This window comes from Setaria viridis, chromosome 1, assembly GCF_005286985.2.
Source record: "Setaria viridis chromosome 1, Setaria_viridis_v4.0, whole genome shotgun sequence".
Classification (NCBI taxonomy): domain Eukaryota; kingdom Viridiplantae; phylum Streptophyta; class Magnoliopsida; order Poales; family Poaceae; genus Setaria; species Setaria viridis.
Window position 1 is genome coordinate 37,064,931 of NC_048263.2, and position 24,796 is coordinate 37,089,726.

At 39.8% G+C, this 24,796-nt stretch overlaps 1 protein-coding gene across 2 annotated transcripts; it reads right to left on the reverse strand.

Annotated features, from left to right (window-relative positions):
• Nucleotides 1-163: 163 nt before the first annotated feature.
• Nucleotides 164-21,949, reverse strand: LOC117837589 (nuclear-pore anchor). 2 transcript variants are annotated; one of them, XM_034717306.2, is made up of 49 exons: nucleotides 21,457-21,949; nucleotides 21,224-21,370; nucleotides 20,567-20,665; nucleotides 20,281-20,409; nucleotides 20,107-20,199; nucleotides 19,966-20,031; nucleotides 19,493-19,582; nucleotides 19,326-19,403; nucleotides 19,055-19,197; nucleotides 18,277-18,385; nucleotides 18,106-18,198; nucleotides 16,824-16,872; nucleotides 16,559-16,662; nucleotides 16,418-16,486; nucleotides 15,900-16,034; nucleotides 15,698-15,802; nucleotides 15,467-15,580; nucleotides 15,266-15,344; nucleotides 15,046-15,089; nucleotides 14,878-14,951; nucleotides 14,140-14,242; nucleotides 13,874-14,008; nucleotides 13,700-13,798; nucleotides 13,141-13,182; nucleotides 12,998-13,051; nucleotides 12,613-12,792; nucleotides 12,484-12,525; nucleotides 11,824-11,868; nucleotides 11,455-11,538; nucleotides 11,049-11,123; nucleotides 10,781-10,965; nucleotides 10,580-10,682; nucleotides 9,756-9,872; nucleotides 8,655-8,747; nucleotides 7,121-7,273; nucleotides 6,989-7,042; nucleotides 6,239-6,352; nucleotides 6,035-6,112; nucleotides 5,801-5,950; nucleotides 3,830-3,901; nucleotides 3,267-3,413; nucleotides 3,136-3,189; nucleotides 2,954-3,041; nucleotides 2,776-2,840; nucleotides 2,598-2,705; nucleotides 2,366-2,428; nucleotides 2,005-2,182; nucleotides 489-1,792; nucleotides 164-402 (listed from the first exon to the last, which is right to left on the reverse strand). In XM_034717306.2, exons 1-49 carry the CDS (start codon nucleotides 21,760-21,762, stop codon nucleotides 352-354), a joined length of 6,162 nt encoding a protein of 2,053 aa, XP_034573197.1. In that variant the 5' UTR covers nucleotides 21,763-21,949; the 3' UTR covers nucleotides 164-351. The 2 variants fall into 2 exon arrangements, with proteins under 2 accessions (XP_034573197.1, XP_034573189.1); XM_034717298.2 differs by having other exon boundaries at nucleotides 15,698-15,805.
• Nucleotides 21,950-24,796: the final 2,847 nt, after the last annotated feature.

Genomic DNA, 24,796 nt, shown 5'->3' on the forward strand with positions numbered 1-24,796 from the left:
TGACAACAGTAGTAAGATGCCACAGGAGTACAAAATACTGCAGTCTGTGTTAAAAGTATAAGCTGCTGCAGAACAAAATCTCTTAACCGACGCAATCCACCACAATCGTCTCCGATGCTCTTCAACCCCACCAAACTAAACAAGACCATAGAAGGCAGAGGGATTCAGTTAAGGCACATTTAGTATGGGGCAATCAGGATCAGCCACATAAAAATTCGCAGAACAATCTGCATGCATATATGGTCCGAATATTGGTGCACAAAAAGGCATTTAACTATCAAAATTACAAGGTTATTTCAGTATCCCCGTGGAGGAACGTATCCCTGCTCTCGACAAAGACATCCTACTTTCCTAAGTCTGACGCCCCCCGCGCCCCCTGGATCCTCGGCCAGCAGCATCTTTCTGCAAAAGAATAGCAGCCTCAAAATCAGCTTTAATACTGGATAAGCATACTGCAACAGAAATTAACTAGTATGAGGAAACCATACCCTCTGGGTTAGCTGCCCACGACCCCTGGCAGTGGCGGGTTGTTGTGCACGTTGTTGAAACCTGGTTTGCCTATTTTGTCTGGCCCTCTCAGTTAAGTTGATTGTTCTGGAACGAGTTTCAGTAGCCTCTGTTACAGTACTGGTATTCCGTGGTTCAGAAGATGCACCAGCTTGGGCTGGGTTAGAGGAAGGTTCACGTGCCTCTGTTGTAGTGCTGGTATTCTGTGGTCGAGAAAATGCTCCAGCTTGGACTGGATTAGGGGAAGGTTCACGTGCGGGAGATGCGTCAGCAGCTCTGCTTGGTGAATCAGCAGTTCCTGATTGTGCTACCGGACTTTGGTCTGGTTCCACTGCAGCATGTTCAGACGTAGTATCACCCTCAACCTCTGACACATCAACATCACTCTTCTCTGTCAGCATTCCTGGAGATGCTGCCCTGAAAACATTCCCAGCTTGCTCACCAATATCCGAAGTAGGCTCCCTATTAGTTTCTCCAAGTGCACTTTCTAAAGGTTGTTCAGGTTCCTCCGGTAACTCTCCCTCCTCCATCTCATCGTCAACATCAGTTGCAGTAGTAAGCTGAGCATCTTCCTTCAAGTCTTCAATTTTCTGGTCATCATCAAATGATTCAACTAATGCATCTGACTTTGCCAGCACATCTTCTACGGGAACCGCGTTTATTTCAATACTAACATCAGCATCCTGGCCTTTAGTGTCCAATGATGCATCCACATGTGCTCCAGAGTCATCTTTATCACCCATGTCATCATCCTTTGTTGCCTCAACCTCTTCCATTGGTGTGGATGCCTGATCAGCGTCCATCTCTTCTGTAGATTGTTGCCCATCTTGGTCATCAGTGGATGGAAGCACACCAACATGTGTCGATACATCCCCAACAGGTGGTTGGCCACTTTTGAGCTCGCTAGTCCCTTGCGAAGCTTCTTCCTCCTTGGGCTTCTTAGATGGAGGGTTGGCATCATTAGCCTCACCTTGTGCGGCACTGTCTATTGTTTGCGCAGACGATATGAGACGTTTACGACTTGAAGGCTGTGACACAGGTAAACTGCCAGAAGCTTCACGCTCTAGTGACGAGCCACCTTTGTCCTGACCAACCATCGAGACATCAACAGCTGATGTATCCGTATCAGCCTGTGGTTCTTCAGTTCGTTCAAGAGTAGGACGCACAAGAGGTCTTCTTCCTCCAGGTCTACGTAGTTCAGTGCTTGGTTTGGGCAAAGTAGCAACTGCTCTATCTTCCATCATTTTAGGTTTAGTCAGCCTTGGTGGAGTATCTACCGGTCGACCTGCAAAAAAAAGGGTCATGAACTCCCACATTGATCAGAAAAGGGGTACAGGATCAAATTACCACACATACGAAACAGCAACAAACACTTGCGTGAGCAAATTTAATTTGAGTTCATGTGCCAATAATATTGTAACGCCAATAAACTATCCATCAAAGTATGACTACTAGTGAATATGATGCCAGTTCATATAAGAAAAAAAGAATAAGCACCTGCAACTGAAGTAGGTGCATCCACAGGGGCAGTTTCAACAGCTGGGGTCTGAGTAACTGCAGCATCGCGGAATGGACTAGAAGATTCTTCCATATCTTTAGCTGTGCGGAAGTATGAAAGAACTTGCTCTTCCAGTGCAGAGACAGGTGGGACTTCAGATGATAGTCCAGGATAGTTCTGCACAAGAATGTGGAAACTTTCAGTTATGATACATAAGATATTTCAAGGATAAATGCTTAATGCTCTTTTGAAGTTAGGGGGCGTTCTAATTAAAAGAGGAAAAAATGAAACATATGCCAGGTACCATGGTACCAAAGAAAATGGAGGAATAAAAGATCAAAACTGCAGTCAAAAGTATACCTCAATCACCTCTTTCACAGCCTGCTTATGCTTCTCTATAGACTCTTCTACTTGTTTCTTCTCCTGTAAACCCATACTTGTTATCAGTTCTTAGATCAGATGGAACCCACAAAATAAACAGGAACTAATGTGCAACTTCAGACCATACTTTTTAGAAAAATAGTAACACAATTTTAAAAGTATATTCATATGCTAATAAGAACCAGTACTGAAACACTACATATGTATGTACCTGTTGAACCCTTTGAAGAATATTCAGTTGTAATTTCTCGTTCCTTTTACGGTTTGCTTTTTCTTTCTTGTTATCATCTCTCTCCTTCTCCAGGGTTCTTTCCAGTGTCTGTTAATCCATGTTTCTGTAAAAAGCTCAAAAGAATATCCTGTTTATCATTTAAACATAACATACTAACCTGTATCCTGAAATCCTTTTCTTTTATAGCTTGCTCAAGTGTATTTTCTGACATTGTCTTCTGACCTGCAAAGTATATCAGACAATCAGATCTGCAATGAAAGCGTGAAACTATTCAAAAGGCCTGCTCAAGTGGGAAAGAAAATGATGCAACTGTATGAGGAAGAGTGTGGAAGTACTTGATTTAAGATCCTCCATCTGTTTCTGTAGACTTTGATTTTCTTTAATGACCTCTTCCTTCTCCTTTATCAAGTTGTCAAGTTTTCTCTGGAGCATTGAAAATGAGAAAAGGCACATGAACATACAATAATTAGAAAACAGAGATTTGATATTGCAACCAGAAAGTGAGAAAAATTCTGACCTTAATGGAGAAATTAATCTTCTTAAGCCTGTCCATCTCAGATTTCAGGGATGCCTAGAAAAGGAAAAGAACTATTAAGTACTCCAGGGAATTAGCTGATAAGTTGAGTTAAAAATTCCAATCATTCTCACCTCTACATCATTCAGCTTCTTTTCCCTGGAATCTAATTCAGACTGACTGACAGCAAGCTTCTCCTCCAAATTTCTTATAGCAACTTCTTTCTCAGAAAGAAGTTTTTTTGCACTTTCAAGCTCCATAGATGTCTCTCTCAAGGTTGACTGTTGGAAACAATAATTATGCATTATTAACAAGCCACCTAAATCCTCACCCCACAGAAAAAAAATCCAGGAAATCCAATACCAAACCACTAAAGAAACTGTATACTTAATGATTTGCATATTGTTTACTTGATAATCCTATTTTCTAACTTCACTATCACCCAAAGCAAGCCGCCACAGTGCAGTGTGCACAAGCCCCATACAATTTATGACATTGGAATTAAGTTGGCACAAAAATTATTGGGATATTATAATAGGAAAACATGCCACTAATACGATGCACCAAATGACGGACATTAAGCTGTTTGTGCAGTAGTTGTCCAATTGTGTAAACATTATTTACCAAGAAACATATGGAAATAATGATTCTGCACATCAGAATGTCATCAGAAAGAAGAGAGAAATAGATGACTAACTTTGATATTTTGAAGTTCATTCTTCATGCCCTCATAAGTGTTCAAATCAATGCCTTTGTTATTTTCAACCAACTACAAAGAACATTAATACATGAGTACAGATTTAACATAAGAAAAATTATATGAAATAATCTGTAGATTGCGATGCATATATTGTTTCTTATTAATGTTAGCATTTTTATAGTACTATAGCTGTATATATTATATTACAATCCAATGGAATGAAGGGATACAATTACAATCAATACGAAAGCTGACACGCTGCATGTAGATAGAAGAACATGGCTCTGAATTTTTCAGAGAAACCTACAACGGTTATTAATTCTGCCATGCCATCTTCAAACTATGTAAACAGCCTCCAATCCACCAGTGCCAATGATTTTGTGAGCACACCTGAGGAACCAACTTCAAATTTCTCTAGGAAATCATGCCAATTACCAAGGGAGGTTCCCACAGGTTACACCACATCCTTACAAGGGTTTGGTAGGGGGGTATTGTTACGAATGGAGAAGATGAACACTGAACTGAATTGATATATTGAATAGCCCCAAAGGGGTCTATATACATGAGACTCCCCAAACCCTAGAGACACTAGGATATTACAATACTACCCTTGACTATTATACCCTTAACAGGTATATCATGCCAATCAGTCAGCATGTGTTTGGTTTTGGGACCAAGTGGAACGGGTTGGCTCCGTTCCACTTTTGTGGGTGTTTGGTTGAAAGGGATGGGTCCAACCCATCTCGTGTTTGGTTGAAAGGGATGGGTCCAACCCATCTCGTGTTTGGTTAAAGGGTTCAGACGGGTCGATTGGATGTCATCTTAACACTATTTGTAACTGTTGTACGTGGGTCCCACATGTCATCCACTATAATTTTTTTTATCCAATTTCTCCACTTCTCCCCCAGGCTCCTAGGCTTGCCCCAAAGCCGCCTCCCCTCTTTGCGTCTCTCTGCACGGAGGTGGGCGGGGGCCGGCGAGTGCACGGAGGGCGGCGGGGCCAGGCGGAGGCGGGGGCACCGGGAGGGGCCGGGCGGAGGGCGATGTCGAGCGAGTGGTACGGCCGGTAGGAGGGGGCGGGCGGAGGGAGGCGGCGGGGCAGAGGGCGGTGGCAGGGCGGAGGGAGGCGGCAGGGCGCGCACGAACGGAGACGGCGGCGTCCGTGCGGGTCCAGTTCGTCCGCTCGTTTTGGGCAGATGCATTCGACCCGCATCTGGGAGGAATATTCCCTCCTGGGTCCGACCCAACCCAGATGCATTTCCAACCAAACGGGGGTCGATGGGGGTCGAACCCGTTCCAACCCACATCGAACCCCAAACCAAACACACCCTCAATCACCAAAGGAGGTTCCCACAGCTGTACCTCTGAGAAATTCTCAACAATGCCCCCGAATGAAAACCGAGTATGTGTGTGCACACACTTGCATCCCAACCACCCCTTGACCTCAGTACCCAATGGCCCAATCTAACTGAATAATGGACAATTCGAAGCTATCCGCAGAAAGCTGCACCCAAGGGGTCGAAAAAACGTGTTTAATTTATTTGGCACAATCAATAGTGCACCTTTGGTCATTATATTGTCAGAATCTATTAAAGCAGGTATATAGTAATAATAATAATGCCGTACAGTAAATCTGACGATATGTTGTTTGTCGTCATTCCTTATGGGAAATTAGACAGAAATGGTTAAAAATCAAGACGTTTGATACGCACACATAAAACCAAATACCCTTCAGAAAACTCTTTCAGGCGGTTTTATGAAATGCTTTATTATAAAACTAACACCGGTGAGACACCTTACAACAAATACCACTTTAATTTTTAATATCCTTTTGTTGCTTTTGGGTCTCACTGTTAGCTTGCTCCAAACTTGCTTGAGACTAAAAGTCATTGTTGTTGTTCTTAATAAGGCCATAGGAATTTCTTGGTATTCTATCGTCATAATTTTAGAAGATGGACTGAAAATTACCTCAGAAATCCTTTGGTTGAGATTTGCTATTTCGGCCTTCTGCATTTCTAGTTCCTTTTTGCAGATTTCAGCGTTTACCTCCTTCTCCAGTACAAGGCTCTGCAATCTCTCAGATTCCATTTTAGCCTTTTGAGCTTCATCGCGGAATTTCTGAATCCACAAATTAAAACAGAAAAGAATGAAGCACAGCCAGATATGGACCACAAACGAAACATTGCCAAATTCATATCTCACCTGGCATTCTTCAAAATTATGCCTATTCTCCTCTCTAAGCTGTATGTTGCTTTCACGAAGCAAGTTAATTTCTCTGACCTGAGGTCAGCCATTTCGTTGAAAAAAGAACAAATAAGCTAGACAGAAGAATAAAGACTAAAAACCACTGAAGAATCCAGTTAAAGCAGCATAGAAAGAGGACAGAGCTAGCCCATAGAATCGCACCTGGAGCTGCAGTGACTTGAATTCTTCATCCTTGAGCATTAATGTCCTGGCATTATCAACCTGACTGCGCAGCAAGTCCTGTGCCTCCTTTGCAGACTTTAATGCACTTTCCAGCTATATTAACATGACAGAAACAAGCAAATAAGATTTAATACATTCTCTTGGGATATAAAGTTTTTAGAGCAGACTATATGCCGGTTTAATACGATGACTTCAGAGTTCTAACACAAAAGTCCCAACTTCTTGAATCCAGGCTAAAGAAACAGCTGGTTTATGGAAGACAAAAGGATTTTTAGAAGTTCTGTAACTTACACAGGTCAATGCCCAAAATCGAAAAAGAAAAAATAACACTTCTCACTTGCTAGGAAACCAAAAAAGAAAAAGAAGCAGTTGGTTTAAATACAAGGGTCATCAATTTCAGTAGCAAAGAAGTATATCAGCATAAATAAGTCAAGTTGAACAAACAATTGCTAGGAGAGCTGATGGTGTGACACCAACTGTATGGCAACCTGAGCAAAATAGCACATGTTGTACAAAAACAGCAACAGCACACAAGTGGCAGTCCTTGGTCACTGTACCAACGCACAATTTACAAAACAAATGTGGCACAACTATTTCATAATTATATGATCAACACGGCACATTGTGTGGGGCAGGTTTAAGCAGCACTACTCATTTTCCATCATGTGCTTTAATATCAAATGCATTTTGAACAAGGACAAATGTACAGCAGGTGCTAGCATAACATACTTCTATCTGAAGCCGTGACTTCTCCTGTTTTAGCAATGATATCTCCGTTTCAGCCTGAAACAGTTAGCAGGGTGAATAAGAAACACGTGTAGTGCAAACTGAATACTGCAAAGCAACAGATATTATACTTACAATTTCTTTTGATCTGCGCAGATAGCTGATGACACTATGAAGATCATCTTCTGCATGCGAGTCGGTACGTTGAGATGAAAGCCCAGCAGCACTTCGTTCTTTCTCAGCTAACCGAATGTGTAAAGATTCTAACTGATTGTGTAGAATTTTATTCTGCACTCATCACAAAATGGAAATCATGAAAAAAAAATGCATGCTAGCCAAACTCAGAATCATTAATTATGAACCGAATAGCACCGAGATATTGCATTTGATGCCAACACACCATTTAGTTCTCTACATACTCCAAATCAGTGGAAGGGAATTTTAGATAAGTTGCATACCCTTAAATGTGTTGGTAACATGGAAATCACATACTCCCAAGATATCCTAGTTGAACTATGAGCTGGATATAAAATATGTCCACAATCGCAAATAACCATTTAAATTTAGGGCTGGAAATAGGCACCACTTCCACATCAAAGCATTGAAAATTACAAGTAAGGCATTAATTAAATTGAGAGAGAATTCTAGCCTTTTTGCATGATACCACGCTGGGCTGTGCTGATAGGGCAATTACTTCTTAAAAATATATGTCTACTTACCCCATCAATAACCATTAGTCCACTACTCCCCTCCGTTCCAAATTGTAGGTCGTTTTGACATTTCTAAGCTCCAAGCTTTTGCTATGCACCTAGATATTTATTATGTCTAGTTACATAGCAAAAGCTATGAATCTAAAATTGCTAAAACAACATACAATTTGGGACGGAGGGAGTACATATTAAGGTTTAAAATAGGAAAACGCAAGGAGGAAAGAAAAAAGGTGAATGCCCAAGAAGCATGCAGTTACAATTAAATGTTACTCCATCCCAAATTATAGGTCATTTTGGCTTTTTTAGATTCATAGATTTTGTTATGCACTTAGATATACCCTATGTCTAGATGCATAATAATATCTATAAATCTAGAAAAGCTAAAACGACCTATAATTTGGGACGGAGGGAGTAAATAACTAGTATCCAAGCTTTTGACCTAGTGTCCCAAAATGAGTTGCAAACAATACTTTTTTCCTCACATGACGCACTCAGTGGCAATACATCAATGAACCAGGCCGACAAGCACAAAATGACTCCCTCAGTTTTAATGATAATCACGAAATAAAATATAAAAAATATATTGGTGCTGAAGTTCCAGATACCAACTTACAAAACATATGCCCCTCAAAAAAAAAACTTTTAAACACCTATTCTGTAGTAAACTATTTGATGCGGTGATGGAACCAATCAGCTCTGGTATGACATAACAATTGGTGATGGTGAAACCAAAAGAACAGGTGGAAAATTACTTATCAAGAATAAAACATCAAAGTGTAATAAAATGCTACATTGGGAATAATGAAAGTGTGTTAAATATTTCTCGTGCGGATCATGTGTTGAAGATGTGAAAAACAAATGCTCCTGGGCTAAAATCATGCCACATATTCAACAATCAACACAAAATGACTGCTAAAGGAAAATTAAGAAAACCACATTACACAAGCATAAGATTTAACCTGATCATTCAGCTCATTATACTTCCGCAGGGCGTCATCCTTTTCTTTCAATAATCCTACCTTTTCTTGCTCACCAAGTGTTCTTAGGGCATCCTGAAATGATTGAAGAGTGGATTAGTTAACAAATTGGTGACTCCAAAATTCAATGCAGCAAGGATAAGGGTACACCTGTAACATATCACGAATCTATACATAACACATTTTTTTAGAAATTGTTCCAGAGAATAAATGCAAATATGTACTAAGAGACCAAATTTGATTGTCTTGCCGATTGCTTTGCCCATTTCTCATAAAAAGAAGACATAAGAAAATCAAAAAGGTGTAAACGGAACATATGATGCTAGCAACATATCAAGATTACAAGTACATTTTGATACATCTTAATATAAGGAAAACACAGAATATAAATAGATTCAATAAATTTCACCAATCAAAACAAAGATGGCATTCAGGGAGCTCAAGCCTGCTATACCAATATGAAAACGAGAAGTGGACAATGCAAGATGAATTAAGGACAACCACCAGTTGGGAAGGACAAGAAATGTAAAAGGAAATGACCAAGTTTTGGTCACATTACATCTTAAGATCAGCAACTATAGTGATAGTGATAGTGAATACGGTTATCCAAAATACTTGCACGAGAATGAAAATATAAAATGTCCATGTTTACATGTTAAAATATGCAACAATATTGTTCAAGATATTGTTATCCAAAATACTTATACAAGAATGAAGTGTATATTTATACAAGCAATACGTATTTGCACCATATTCCCGAGAACTAGAAAATAAAAATACAGGACCAGCCAGCAGGTCACCTATCCACAAGTAGTTCGGTTACTAGTCGTATATCTTGAGAACATCCTTGGCCAGATCTTGAGAAACTAGAGCCTTTTTGTGCAAATTCAGGTTTGATTTTCAATAAGAAGGTGTTTATGAAGGGCTAGGGGCTATGTAAGTGACATGTGCGCAGCCGGGAATATAAACTAAATGCTTGCCTCAAAAGCCAAAATGCATATTAGCACGACCGAAATATAACCTAGATTCTGGAACACTTTAGACCAAAAAAGGACACATTGTCAGTGTGGCAGTGCAACTTACATTTTCAGCTTTTTGCGCATCTGCTGTCTGGCGAAGAATAGTGATTTCATGCTGCAACGAAGAAAGCTGCTTAGAAGTATTTGTCAGCTCCTGTATTGTTTCAGATTGCAGAATAACCTGTAGAAGACAGATGTAACGGTGAATACAGATCACTATACATCCTTGCATTCATACACTTGTGACGTTCATCACAATAAACGTAAAACAAGATGGATGAATCATGAATCAATCATGCATATTCAATAATCTGAGTTGGTGGTGGTGGAGGCTGGTGATAGGTTGCACACTTGTGTTACCTCCACCTTGAGGACCTTCTTTGGGCTATTCTTTGTATTCATGTAATCATGTGTATGTAACAAAGAGGGTCTATACATGGAATTTGTGGATTGAAGACTTAAAGTTCCATAGCTAGATAAATGGGAGTTAGTAAAGAATTACTTTTTTCCTGAACACAGTAAAAAGAATTACTAGGTTAGTATATCTAAGACTTGTCATTTATTTCAAAACAATGGCAACCCACAGGTCCTGACTAGTGGCGCCTAGTACATGACTATAGTTCCAAACGCATTATTCTAATTTCGGTGTGCATCAGTCATTATTATCAAGGTAGCTGGTTATAAATGATTAGCAACATAAATGAATAATTCAGTTAAATTGCTTAAACTTAAGTACCATATGATCATATAAAACCATAAGCAGTAAGAATCTATGATCAGTAAAAAAATTCTACAACGGATGAACAATGAGGAGTTCTCTCATTCTCCAGCCATGAAATATGGTGCCCACGAAAAATGGTTCACATGGATATAAGTAAAGAAAAGTACCTGCCGTTCATAATTTTCTTGGGCAGTTCGCCAACGCTTGTACTGCTCATCTAGTGCACTCTTTGAGGAAGCCAATTCCATTTCTAATTTTTCTACCTGTGGTCTGTTAAGAGGAACAAAGCAACAACAAAAATGTCAACCAACTCTAGAAGTACAATAGAAAAGTACTTCTTGCCTAGTTTAGAGTAAGCAAATGCTTACAATCTCTGAGAAACATCTGTCCTTAGAACAGAAATCTCATTCATGAGAGAGGTGATTTGCTTCTCTTTAGACTCAATCGCACTGGCGGCTTCTTCACACTTCATCACATAGCTCTTCTCCATGTCAGATAACTTATCCCTCAATTTAGCAATCTCATCTTCCAAGGCTTTCCTGCCAACCTCGGCCTACACATGAAAACTACAAAAGTCAATGTGCATATAAATAAAGATACAGAGGCTTCACTGTAACATATATAAAATGTTGGTACCTCTTCCTTGTAGTCTTGATGGGCAGATTCCAATTGCTTTAACGCAACTTCATTGGAGTGCGCAATTTCTTTGTACTGTACAAGAGTTTATGTTGGGTGATTCAGAAGAGTCAGGATTCAGGAGATCAATGCATTGTAAACTGATAGCAAAATTGCACTGGGACTTCTCTTATAACTTCTGATAAATGAGCCTATCCGATTCTAAATTCTGAAGAACAGAGCAATCAGGTTGCTAACAGGAAAAAATAATAAGGAAATGGGGAATATCATTTTACCATGATTCCAAAGCAAAGTAATATGGTAAAAGGTGGTTTCAAGTTTTCCTTTGCTTTTTCAGTGCATATAAACATGTCTACATCTAGGTAAGTATGATCTTATGAAAATTAACGCAGTGAGAGATAGGCACCTGAACCATGTAGTTCTTATTTGCTTGCGCTTCCTCCTTGTACTTTTCTAACTCCTCTTTCAACTGGAATAGCTCATCATTCTCCTATGGGAAAAAAAGACACTGTCATGTATCAAGCTATCACCAAGTTCATACAGAATGAGCTTCATACAGGAGATATAGGAGGGTAGGGGTGAGAGCATATAACTTTCTCTGCAAAGATTCAGTGATGCTCGAAAAGAAAGTATGAAAAGACAAGGATATAAAAATTCATTCTGATGAAAACATCAGTACCAGTCCTTAGCAATATCCCACACAAAATATGAATTTAGATACATGGTTATTTGAGTACAACAAAATAAACTCATGGACACAACAAAAATAACTCACCTCAGATGTGGCTGAGATGTCACGGCCAGCGTCCCTAAAAATGACCTGGTAGAACAACAGCACAATTAGGAGCCTACATGATTATGATCTATCCAACACAGCATATAATCAGATTTCAAAATTATGCGAAGTTAAAACTGGCCATTTTTAAAATTTGGACATGAACAACGGACATCACATAATGTACTCCTTCGCCAACCAAATAGATAACATTTTTTTACTATGGCGCAAGTATGTTTTTTGGCAAACTGGCAGGAGACCTGATGTGGGACATATAATTTTTAAAATAATTTGTTGCTAAAAAGATAAAATCATATGAATGTAATTCTGATGGGAATCAACTAGTGTTTGTTTAGAAACATTCACGAAAAGGAATGCATCAGTAACGACACTCCAAAAACTAAACCTGATTCTGTTAATGCTAGCTCCAAAAACATCCAGGTACCCTACAAGGACTGCAGCAATTATTTAATTATTATAATTATTAGTATGGATCTCACTTTTAACTGAATAAAAATGGTGCTTTTACAGGAGTAAGATCCTCACAAACGCATGCACTTTGGTCACTGCTACAGATCTAACATTTTATATAGCCGGTTCACTAAAAAAGCTTAGATATCTAGAAAACTATTAAGGACTATCAGTGCCAAAAATACAAACCTTTCTTGATTTCAGCTTTGCCTCTAAATCGGAACACTTGGCCTGCAGAAAGAAAAAAAGAAACAATAACTACCACATTCTCGTATATAATGCCATCAGTCTAGCAACAATAAAAAGATTTCAACAAACCTCCGCAATGGCAGCCCTTGATTCAGCATCAGAAGCAGCTTTCAACGAGCTCTGCAGCTCCTTTCTCATATCCTCCACCTGCTTCATACAGCTGTCAAACGTATTTTTCTTATCAAGGGTCAGAACACGGACATGGTCTCGCTGCTCCTGAAGCTCCTTCTTAAGCTCAGCCCAATCCCTCTGCAGATTGATTCAGATTGTGAATAATAAGAAAAATGTATAACCCAAGGCAGGTAACCCATGCTTGAACACAAGATAAGTGGTCTTAAATATTTAACCCTCCAAAAGATAAACACAAAACAGTAGTGACAAACCACAAGAAAGAAAAATGCAAGCTACACATGCAAAAACAGCAAAGAATAACAGCTCCAAAGAAGGAACTTACTTCTAGTCGCTTAATGTGCTCCTCATGATTTCTCCTTTCCATAGACCTTGCATTCTAAATCATCCACGGATTAACAAAGATTCAAATAAGCAACATATATTCCAAGCCTTTCATGACTAATCTAAAGTCTAAATACTGCATACCTCTCGAACCTCCTCAGTGGTATGTATTGTGTCGAGCGTAGCCTGAAATGCAATATATCAAAGTGATATGTATATATAGCAGAAAAATTCATACAAAATGATGGGAAAAAAGCTGATGTAGTGATGCACTGTAAACTGTACCATATACATAAACAGCAAGTGTCTCACAATCAATTATAAGACAGAAAATTTTGAAAGACAACAATATAAATCCTTGTGTTACATAACATGCAAGAGAATGAAAATCAAAAGTTGTCCATTACTGCCTCCATCTCAAATTATAATAAGGCGTGGTATGACTTGGCACGGTCTTCAAACCTAGCGTTTGAATCTTAATTCCTCTTATACTATAATGCTTGCAGGAGCAAAATCATAACCATATGCAAGTACTTTCGAATTTTTTTTCCCATGCTACAAGCATGCACAAAGGATGACAATAGTGAAAATAATTTGCATGTACTAGTATCTAAAATATGTCACCAAGGTAAGAACTAATAAATGTATGTAAAATATCAGCTAGCATTGTGATATGTGGTGATAAGGGGGAAAAAAAGAAGACCTGCAGACGATGCACTCGTTCTGTTAAATCATGGACTTCGTCCAAAGCTCTTTTCTCTGACTTCTCTAGAATCTCTTTTTCATGCTTCAACATGGAGACCTAGAAAATTAGAAAATCATGTCAAAATTCCACATTGTTATAATTATTTCATTGATGCACAAATTGCAAACAAACCTCCATCAATATCTTCCTTGAGTTCTCCTCAAAAGCTTGCTTAGAATCCGAATCTTCACGAAGTCTACGTTCGTAATCAACTATCAAATGCATTAACTCCGCATTTCTGAGTGAAATGGAATTAGTCTCCTTCCTCTGTATTTACAGGAGTATAAACTAAACCAGCATGAGAATATTACATCACTAAAAAATAACGAATTAAGAATTAACCATGAGGAATATAACTGCAACAGAAAACAGAATTAAATTAAAGCACAAAAAAGAACCTGATGCTCAAGCTCCGCTGTAAACCCATTAAGTCTATCCCGAGCAAAACCAGCTTCAAGCACTGCCTTATCACGCTCAGACCGCAGAGACACAAGCTCAGTCCTGAATTGACAACAGTAAGCACTAAACAGTGTATTCCAATCCAGAAAGAGCATCAGATAGCTCAACTTTGATATATAGATCATAGCAACAAAACAAAAAAGCAAATAAAAATGGACAGACATGCAAACTTTATTCGGCAGTTTTCTGGATGTTAAAATACCATTGGATGGGTTACTTTTTATTGGCATTGGAAACACAATACATTATGGCAGGGCAACGTTTCACAATTTAATGAATCCTCCAATTATTTGATGGGATGGTTAAGAGATTACCTATGGTTAAAACTCTTCACAACTTATTTGGGATGAATATAGTTTAGCAGCACAGCAAATTTCATTCAATCTGGATGAGGTACGTTTGAAAGCTCCTTCAACATGTTACCAATATGGGACTACCGCAGAAATGACTATTATCAAGGGTAAAGAAGTAGCTGAGCTTTTTCACAACAAAATCTTAAAACAGCAAATCATCAATGGTAACAATAAAGACATTGACTAGCAAATTGTAACCATTCCCAGAAGCTTACTACAGATTTTGTACAATGAAATAAAAATAAAATTAAAATATTATGATCATTAGATATGAAACTATCGCTTATGACACAAAACCAGATAAACAATAACAGAAAAGACAACCTCAACTTTGTCAGCTCTTCATCGAGGCTTCTGGCTCGCTCGGAGACTTGCTCATAAGCTTTCTTTGAGACTTCCTATAAAGAGAGATCAGAAAACACAAGATGGCATGGGTCAAAACCCACAATATATAGACTATATATACATGAAAAGTATCATTCAGAAAATTACCTGTGATCCTTCAAACAGAACCATCAGGTCCGTTCTGTCGCTATCTAGAGAACAAAAAGAATAGCATGAGTTATAGTTAACATGCGAGAGCATCCGTGCAGTCCAGGTGCCGTGACAGTTAGACACCACCACAACACATTGCCAACCCCACACAAATATGATAGTCATTCAACTAATGCCCATATACAAATTAAAATAGAAAAGGCATAATGAAACAAACCTTGCAAATTACTAGGTACTGATTCAACATTCGAACGAGTCTTCTGCTGCTCCTCACAGAGCTTCCGATACATCGCCACCTAGACACAAACAGAATAGCAAATAGCTATCTTAGGATTCATGTCACAGGAAGCAATTAGTAGAATTAAGTTCTTAACACAATAGGATCTTCCATATCCTCGAAAGAATTTGCGAGACATACGGATCGATGAAGAGATTCAATCATTATTGCTTGTTCTTCAGATTTCTTCATCACTTTTTCAACCCTAGATGCAGCATCATCAGTAATTTTCTTCAACTCAATTTGGAAGCTCTCCTACAAAGGTAGGATAAAGTTAGATGTTGATCATGCACTAGAAATCCAAAATATAACTAGCTATTCACAAATGGCTCATTTTTGCATACACAAAAAACAGCAATATATCACATTTACCCGTAATTCCATGTCCTTTTTGTCAAGATCAGCTGAGAGCATGTGAACTTGATTTCGAAGTTGAACATTTTGCTGAACTAACCCATTGATATCTTTAAAAGCTATCTGCTAAACATTATAATATGGTAAGACAAAACAGCAATGTGATGCAAAACAACAGTGAAACAAAAAGAAAGAATAGCAAGAAGAGTATGAGGCTTACATTGTCTTTCATATTCTGCTCTACATTGGAAAGAACACTGCCTATGCTTGCAGAAAAAGCACCATTATTTACATTAGGAAGGCTAGAACCACAACGAAGCTGTATGTCTTGACATTCTTTCAGAAGAACAGCGACCTGCAGATAATTATATAGTAAAGCATAATTCAAAAGTAGGATATGCAATACACCAATACCACAGGCAATTTAGTGCAGAAATGATGCATAGCAAAATATAATTCATATAACTCCACACACGCCTTCTGATTAGACTTGAATGTGATATTTGGAGCAACTTCAGGACAAATGGAAGGGTATTTGTGGATAACCACCACATCGTAAATATCTACGATGGCTTCCACCTCTTGAAGTTGCTCCCAATCTCACACAAGACGCACACACCTACCATCACATTGAACAATCCATTTGAAATTTCCACATGGTACGATGCAAGTTTGATTTGAAATATCAATAATGAAAACAAGCAGAGTGAAACAAAGATGCCAAGTTAAAGTGCTCACTTGTTTTTGCAGGTCATCTATTTCCTTCTGTGCCACACTATGATCACGTTCCCGCCTTTTCAGCTCAGACTGAAAGGTATATGGATGTTAACACCTAATTGTATGAAACTTATCAACATGTAATACCTGCAGATTGTATACCTTTAGATTCCTAATAATATTTTCGAAATTATCATGCTCCAGCAATGCTTGCTGCAATTTCTGGTCCATTAGAGCATAAGCTTCGACCATTCTCTCATGCTCAGCTGAGACAAAAAGAAAAGGCACGAGTAATCAGGAATGGTTGAGCCACAAAGATAGGCATCATCATAAAATAAGCAGTATTGCATTGCTTTCATCTGTCAAGTAATACTATTTCACTTCTGTAAGTACTTCAAGAGGCCAAGAACAATAAGTGAAAACTTACCTCGTTCATCTAGGATAAGTTCAGCCTTCTCTTCTATTTCATGCAAGACCTGGTGTGCAAGATATATTCAGATACTAGACAATGATCCAGATAACAAAACACAATTAGCATGAAACAAACCAACTTTTGGTTATCTGTCACTGAAGAATCAAATAGTGGGTTTGTTGCTATCTTATTTAGCAAAGCACATTGAAAGTCGCCACTAGTTCAAATTACTAAAAATACATGCATGACGAAGTTTGAAACTAATCACAAAATAATTGGCAAACAGCGAATGTTTTTTGTAGCAAGTTCACCATTTCATTCCAAAAGCCAGCCATCCGGGCAGGGAAGGGGAGTCAAAATTATTGAAGAGCAGAATTACTCTGAACCCTTTTTTTTAACAAAAAACATACTCACACCATAGTCAACCCCTTGCTCAACCTTGACAGCAAAACTTAAGTAATAAAAGATATAATGACCATGTAGTTACGCAGTCAAACAAAAGGGATGTGAAATTTTGATGGAAGCCATTTTAAGGTGTAGGGTGCAAATGCAAAAGGATACGGCTAAGAGCATGAACAGCAATGGAGTATTACCTCTAGTCGAATTGACTTATTGCTATGGGCACGAATGTTGCCCATTGCTTTTAAAGTCAATACCAACAAATACAAAAAAATATGAATGGTACAGAACCTATTATTATGATGAACAACTGATGCACGCATTTAGAATGACCCAAACTTTGCCACCGTCACTGAAAACAGGTATGCTGCATACCAGTGCTAAAAAATATTGACACAGTCCGTGCAGTGCGTTCCATGTCATGCAGTGATTTAAAAAAGGCGAGCGAAATCCAAACTGGTTGTTTGGTATTCCTGACATACTTGTGCACACAGGATCTCCGAAGCAAAAGACTAGTCTATTTCTGCTATCCTTTAGAAAAACTAGTATACTTCTTTTTAATTCCCATCAGACCTAATGATCGTTTCAAATTACTTCACCACTCTAGATATATAGCAATGCTGATTGAAAATAGAGCACAAAATGCCCACAGGGCCATCAGAGCTAATGATCATTTCAAATAGATTTGACATGGCAAAACTTTGCGATCTCTTATTTGCCATCAATGTCTCAATGACACATGAGGCACACCTGTGTAACTGACTGGAAAATAAGGGATTGGGAAAAAATTGGGATGGCTGGAAGGAAATTTATCCAATATCCTTGGGAAAAACAAAGATGGCTTGTGGATACTGGATAGGATCAAAACTCAAATATAGTAACAAGCATAATAACTCACCCTTTCCAGAACTGCTTCAGCGTGTCTCCTCCCCCGCCTCTCATGAAGAAAAGCGTCAGTAGCTTCTTGATATTTCTCATAGATCTTAGCAAGCTGATGATGCAATGAATGATATCAAGCAACAACTTGAGATGTGAAAACAAAGAAACTAGGACAAGAGGCAGGGCATACACTCCAACCGTCACGAAGAAGAGAAGCAGCTAATGCAGTTCCAGAAACACCACTAGGTACCTTTGGGACAACCATTAGGTCATTCTGATTCAACTCATCAGAAATAGGCCTGTAAAATAGGAGCGAATGAGGTTTGATGAAAGAGATTATAAGTAGGGACAGCCATTTTGATTCACTCATCACTTTGCTCTTTTCCTTAATCTTTACTACTCCCTCCAGAAATGTGACACTACAGAAAATGTGCAGTCCAGTTGACCTAATTTTGAATTATACAGTAGAGAAAGGACATCTTGATGCATCAAGTGGAAATGGTGTCATTATATTTTTCGTGATAAATATTTTCGCAGCATAATAATTTTATTTGTTAGCTAGCATTCTGAAACCCAATATTCTTTTATAAAAAAGACAAAAGTACACTATAAAATAATCCAAAGTAATGCTTTCTTCATTTCTTTCTTCTACCTCCCACAACCACCTCTACAAAAGAGGTCACAAAGAAATCGGCCTAGAGAAATAAGAACTACAACACCACCAAAAAGGTTTAGGTGGTGCTACATTCTCCTTCCATGACCTCCATCCGTTTTTAAATATATGACATTTAGGACAAGGTAACTATTTCATCCAAATTTTAAAAAAACAATAAATGAAAACGAAAAGAAAAGTGCGAACTGCAATGTTCAAATTAGAAAAGCAAACATAAATGGATAATAAACCAAACTCCTGATGTTTGTACGAAATAGTGCATTAGACAAAAAGGGACAAGTGTTAAAAATCATACAGTTCTTGTATTCTTGCGTCTATTAAAGCAGTAGAGTCTGCTGCAACGCTGGTCAATGGAATGAGGCTCAATTCACTGGACTTCCTTGTATTCTCCAAATCAAATTCACACTTTTCAAGCTTCTGCTTCAAGTTGGCAGCTTCCTGCAGTAATAAGATCACATAACAGAATGAAAGAACATCCAAGATCTCAATAAGAAGATCTAATAAGCTTGCAACCGACTAAAAATTTTGCAGGAAATATGAAACAGTGAAAGTACATATAGATATACCTTTTCAAGGTCTCTCCTAAATAAGGTCTCCTTCTCAAGTTTTTCCTTGTATTCATCTTCAACTTGGGTCAGATGTGTCTAGTTTGTAGGAGAAATTGAGTGTGAGTTATTTACTATTCTAACTGGAACAAAATATGTAACTGTGATATTATAAGCAAATGCGTTACCTCTAATGCTTTAATAACACCTTCAAGCTCCCCAGCCTTCTTCGACCATTCCTCAGAACTTTCTTTGTGAAGTTCAGCAAGTTTCATGACCTAAGCACCGGAAGCTACAGTAAATCGATTCGCTAGAGAAAGCCGCAAGATATACACAGTAAAGGATAAAATACTCCTGGTACTCCCACAAGCGTTGCATTGCATCACTTATGCATAATGAGTTTTAATCAAGAAACAGGATCAGATATTAACAATAAAATGCAACGAAAGGTCTCAAACTACCAGAATGGTGAATAGATGAGGACACAACAGGAGACAAGTGGAAGAATCTCTAGGCGCCATGCGGCAGTCAAATACACACACACACACACACACACAGTGGCAGCAGCAGCAAGGGAAAACAAACACATATCAGTGGCAAAGGGAAAACACACACACACATTGCAGCAGCAAAAGGAAAGGGAGTTAAGAGAGAACCATACAGTCGAAAGCTCAGCACCCAGACGTTGTTCATTAGCAGCTGCAGCATCCTTTGTTGAGCACAATTCCTTCAATCACCAAAATATAAAGAGCAGAAATTAGATGCTAAAAGTAATACTGCAACCATCTGCATGAAAATTTACCTTTTCCATGTAAGATACCCTTTGCTCCAGTTCAGAGATACGTTCTTTGCCTCGCCTCAAAGAGCTAGAAGATTCAGAAATCTCTCTTTCAAGCTGAAACAGAAAGTTACGTCAGGGCATGTCTTCTAATCTTGTGTCACAGCTCACATCATGAGTTGGATCACAAAGTCTCACCTCTGCAATCCTAGCTGACATCCTAGCCTCCTCATCCATATTTGTTTTCCTTAGTTCAGCTAAGTTCTTCACTTTTACTTTCAGTTCTTCATCAAGCCACAGATTGTGCTTTTCAAGCAGCTCCTTCTCCTGATAAAGAAAACAAAACCGCATAAGAATCAATAGGTGCACCATGAAGATGCAGTACGGCTTATATTAGGCGGTATTAATACTCCAAAGAGTAAAGGGATGTCACAACTTAAGAACTCTGCATCTCAGTATTACTTCATCCATTTTATGATCATACCTGGGTAATGCGGTTGCACATTGCCTGACAATGGGTAAACTTGGCTTCAACCTCTTGTACCCTAGCCCCTTTACCAGCAGAACTGTCTGCCAGATTTACCTAAAAAGACGATAATCCAAGTTTTCAGTAAACTTACACAAAGTTGCAGAATATATACCCAACCCCCAAGGTAAAGGAGCATTAGAATCTCAAAACGAAATAAAAATCTAGAGCTTGTTTGGCTGGCTGCCACACGTAATAACATGGAAAATGTGGCAGAAATGGGCATGTAAATAGACGGTGGGCCACATGGAAAATAGGGGCTTGGTGAAACAGGGTCACTAATAAAAAGTATACATGCTCATATACTTTAGAAAGTGAGTTAATTAAGCAAAGTGCAGTATTTAAGCGGTATAATTGAGCACTGTTCAACATTATAAATTTCAATATTGATAAGATAAACTCTACCAGCATCCTCACATATGGAGCTATAGGCTGTAGGTGTCAAACCATCCTACAGTATCCACATCTTTCTTCCACATGAATGAATTTGTAAGGATGGCCATATTCAGTTGCGACGGGAAAAAAAACATTATTCATGTAATCATATAACTACATTCACTATGTATATGTCTGCCGAATGGACTGATTACTGAATAACTTAACAGAGGAGCTCACAATTTTATCGTAGTAGCTCTGGATGATGCCATCCTTTTCTTTTATTTCAGCATCTCTCTGCTCAATCAACTCCAGCGACTGACACTTCGACTTGTGCAGCTCGGAGATTTCAACTTTCAGCCTCTCTACCTCGCCATCCTTAGCAATCTATGCCACCACCAAACACCAAGTGATCAGTGCACGAACCAAACCAAACATAGCGATCATCCAACTTGAAAACCTAAAGTCCGTACCGCCTGGATGCGAAGCTGGTGTATCTCCGCCTGGGAGGAGGCAAGCTCGGCGGCGCGGCGCTCCGCAGCTGCGGTGAGCTCGGCGGCCTCGGCCTGGGACCGATCGAACTCCGCGGAGAGGGAGGCGTAGCGTTGCTCGAGGAGGGCGCAGGTCTGCTCGGCGGCGATCGCGGCGGCGTCCGCTTCGGCACGGACGGTGTCCACCTGGCGCCGGAGCTCGCGGATGGCGGCGTCGGCCCGCTCGGCGACAGCGGCCGTGTCGCCGCCGAGGAGCCGGAGCTCCTCGTCGGAGATGAACAGCGGCATCGCCGCAGGCTAGAGACACGGAGGCCGGACCCTATCCCGCGCCCGGAGACCGCGAGATGGGTCTACGAGGGTTCTAGGGTTTGCCGACCGCCGCTGGGGGCCAGGTCGGGTGGTGGTGGCGGAAGGGCGGAAGCGGAGGGAGTCGAATGGGGCAGTGGAGACTGGAGAGACGGTGCGGGACGCGAGGCGGCGTGAGCGGAGGCTGCTGCACGCAGCAATATTGGGGAGAAGCGTGTAGGGAACTGTATGGATTAAGCCTCGGCCCACGATTCTCGATATAATGGGCTAGTTCAACGTGGGCCGGGAAAGAGCCTGGCGCGTCTGATGATTGCTCGAAAATTGCGTGTATTCGTAAATTCGGCCTGTAATAAATTGGGCTCTGTAGGTACGAACGTGTGGACCGCTGAACGTGCAACAAGAAACAGAGAGGCAAAAATCGATGCAAAAAATGTAAAAACAGATAGAGAGGGACAAGTATCTACCAACGTGCAACAAAAATGTAAAAACAGATAGAGAGGGGCAAGTATCTACTTTCATCCTAAATTTAAGGTTGAGCAAAAACTTTAAATAATAATAAAAAAGAGAAATTAGCATATAAATTGTTCTGAAACGATGTTTGCTAGGATATTGTTAGCTCAAGAAAAAACACGATGTTTAAAACAGAAAAAGCACGATATTGTAACCTGGCGGTTTGCCTTGCTAAAAAATGGCTCTCCCTCACATGCCAATTTTCAATTTTAAAATGGCTCCTACATATTTACCATAAGTGAGGGGGTGTTTGTTTCTTTAGTCCCTCCTAAAATTTTTGTCACATCGAATGTTTAGATACTAATTAGGAGTATTAAATATAGACTAATTACAAAACCAATTGCACAGATGGAGACTAATTTGCGAGACGAATCTATTAAGCCTAATTAGTTCATGATTTGATAATGTGATGCTACAGTAAACATGTGCTAATGATGGATTAATTAGGCTTAATAGATTCGTCTCGTGAATTAGCCTACATCTGCGTAATTTGTTTTATAATTAGCTCATATTTAGTCCTCCTAATTAGCCTCCGAATATTTAATGTGATATAAATTTTAGAAGGTCCTAAAGATCCAAACACCCCTGAGATAATTAGGTATCATATTTGCTATTTTCATTGATGTGGCAAGCCACCTCCCTATACTAGCATGGATCAAGCATGGGAAAAGACAGTACCCATGTTCTTGTCCATGGCCAGTGTTAGTTTGCCTTACCTCCCTTTTAACGAAAGGTGGTTCTCATACAAGTGTAACGATCCAGCTTATAAAAACAGCTCATGCCCACTCTGCATGCTGAGTGAACCACACCTACACTGCAAACTGTTTATACTTTCGTCTTCGTTTCGCGTAAAAAGTTAAAAAGTTTTAGAACAAGCTATTTAAGTTGGTCTCCCTCTCCATTTCGCATTTGGGATTATTCCTAGAGCTACTATATCTCGTGCATGGTACTCAATTCTTAGTCTAACCTAGTCCATGGATGTTACAAACAGCGCCGACGTTGTTAGACGCGTCGTGCGTGGATCGGTGCCGGAAGAGGCTCATCCCGCGTGTTGTGGGTGCTGGGATGAGGGATTGAATCTTTAGCCTGTGCTCAACAGGACGGCGAGGCCCTCCTCGGAGCTGTTTTGACGAACAGAACAGAGAGAGATTCAATTCTTGTTCGCCTTCTTTAACGAATGCTGCTCCTACACATACACAAAGGAGCTTATACAGCTAATTCCTGCAATTTCTCAATCATGGAAACAAATTGCAACAATTTCTAAAAATCAAGCAAAGCAAACGCAAGCCGATAGCTGCAGCTAGCGCCCGTCGTCCTTCTCGTGTCCGCCTCAGCTAGGAATGCTTGGGGAGCTCCAGGTCGTCTAGGTGCGCCGCCCTCCCACCATCCAGAGAAATAAAGGAAGGGAGGCACAGACCGAGCGTGAGTAATCGTAGGTGCATACGTGCACATAATAAAACACTCATCATGATATTATACTAGCAAATATGTCCGTTGCAATGGGAGGGGGGAAAATCTAGCATCCAACTGTTGCTATTCGCAAGTTGTCTTGTTTTGATGATACTCAGCTGTCATTTGTTGAGCGTGGAGTAACCGTCGCTAGCTAAGCATAATTGTTATCGTTGATTGTCGTAGCCCTGCCACCACTTTTGCTCACTCGGCTTTCGCCTTGATCAGCTACCCACATGAGCTGCATCAAGGAGCGTTTTGTAGGTGCTTTGATCAAGGGTGGCATCACTTCACCGTGGAAAATATGTGCCATCTCTCTTGGCATCTAATTTTCAGAAAGATCCAATATAGAAAAATATGTGCCATCTCTCTTGGCATCTAATTTTTAGAAAGATCCAATATAGAGCTCTCGCTCAAATTCTCAATTATTCACACATTAAGTTTGAGTGCTCTAGAAAATCCTTCAGTTCCTATTTTTTTATCTATGAAAAGATCCTTGAACTACAAAATATTATTTTGATTCTTTGCATTAGTTTTATTGCTATTTAATTATCTTCTTATTCATTTGTATCTATTCACAGTTTAAATTATTTTGGGTCCAAACACGAAGCACATCTAAGACGCCATCCCTAACTCTCTCTTGATTTTTTTTTCTGTGATCCTTTATCCTTCAAATAGGCAAACGGCAGCTGCAAAGCACCCACGTGCATTGGCTCCACCTGCATCTCTCTCATCCCTTTCTCAATTACTCATCTCTAGATCTTCTTGTCGGATGCTAGTATAGCATGTCCATGCAAGGGCCTTGAGGGCCTAAAAGCTCAAGCATGACCTGCAGCCTCGCGAGTGGTTCCCGTGCCCGTTTTCCCTCGCTGCACAATGTTGAGAATCAATGCTCCATGAGCCCATGGTTGAAGCAAATGGACACGGAGGGGAGCAGCAACACAATAAGCGGCGTGCATGCAGGGGCAAGGTGAGTTGGCGGCGGAGGGTGGCCCCCTTATTGTTTCTGCTGACTACAAGTCCTAGCCGACCACGACGGGAGAGTTTCAGCCTTCCA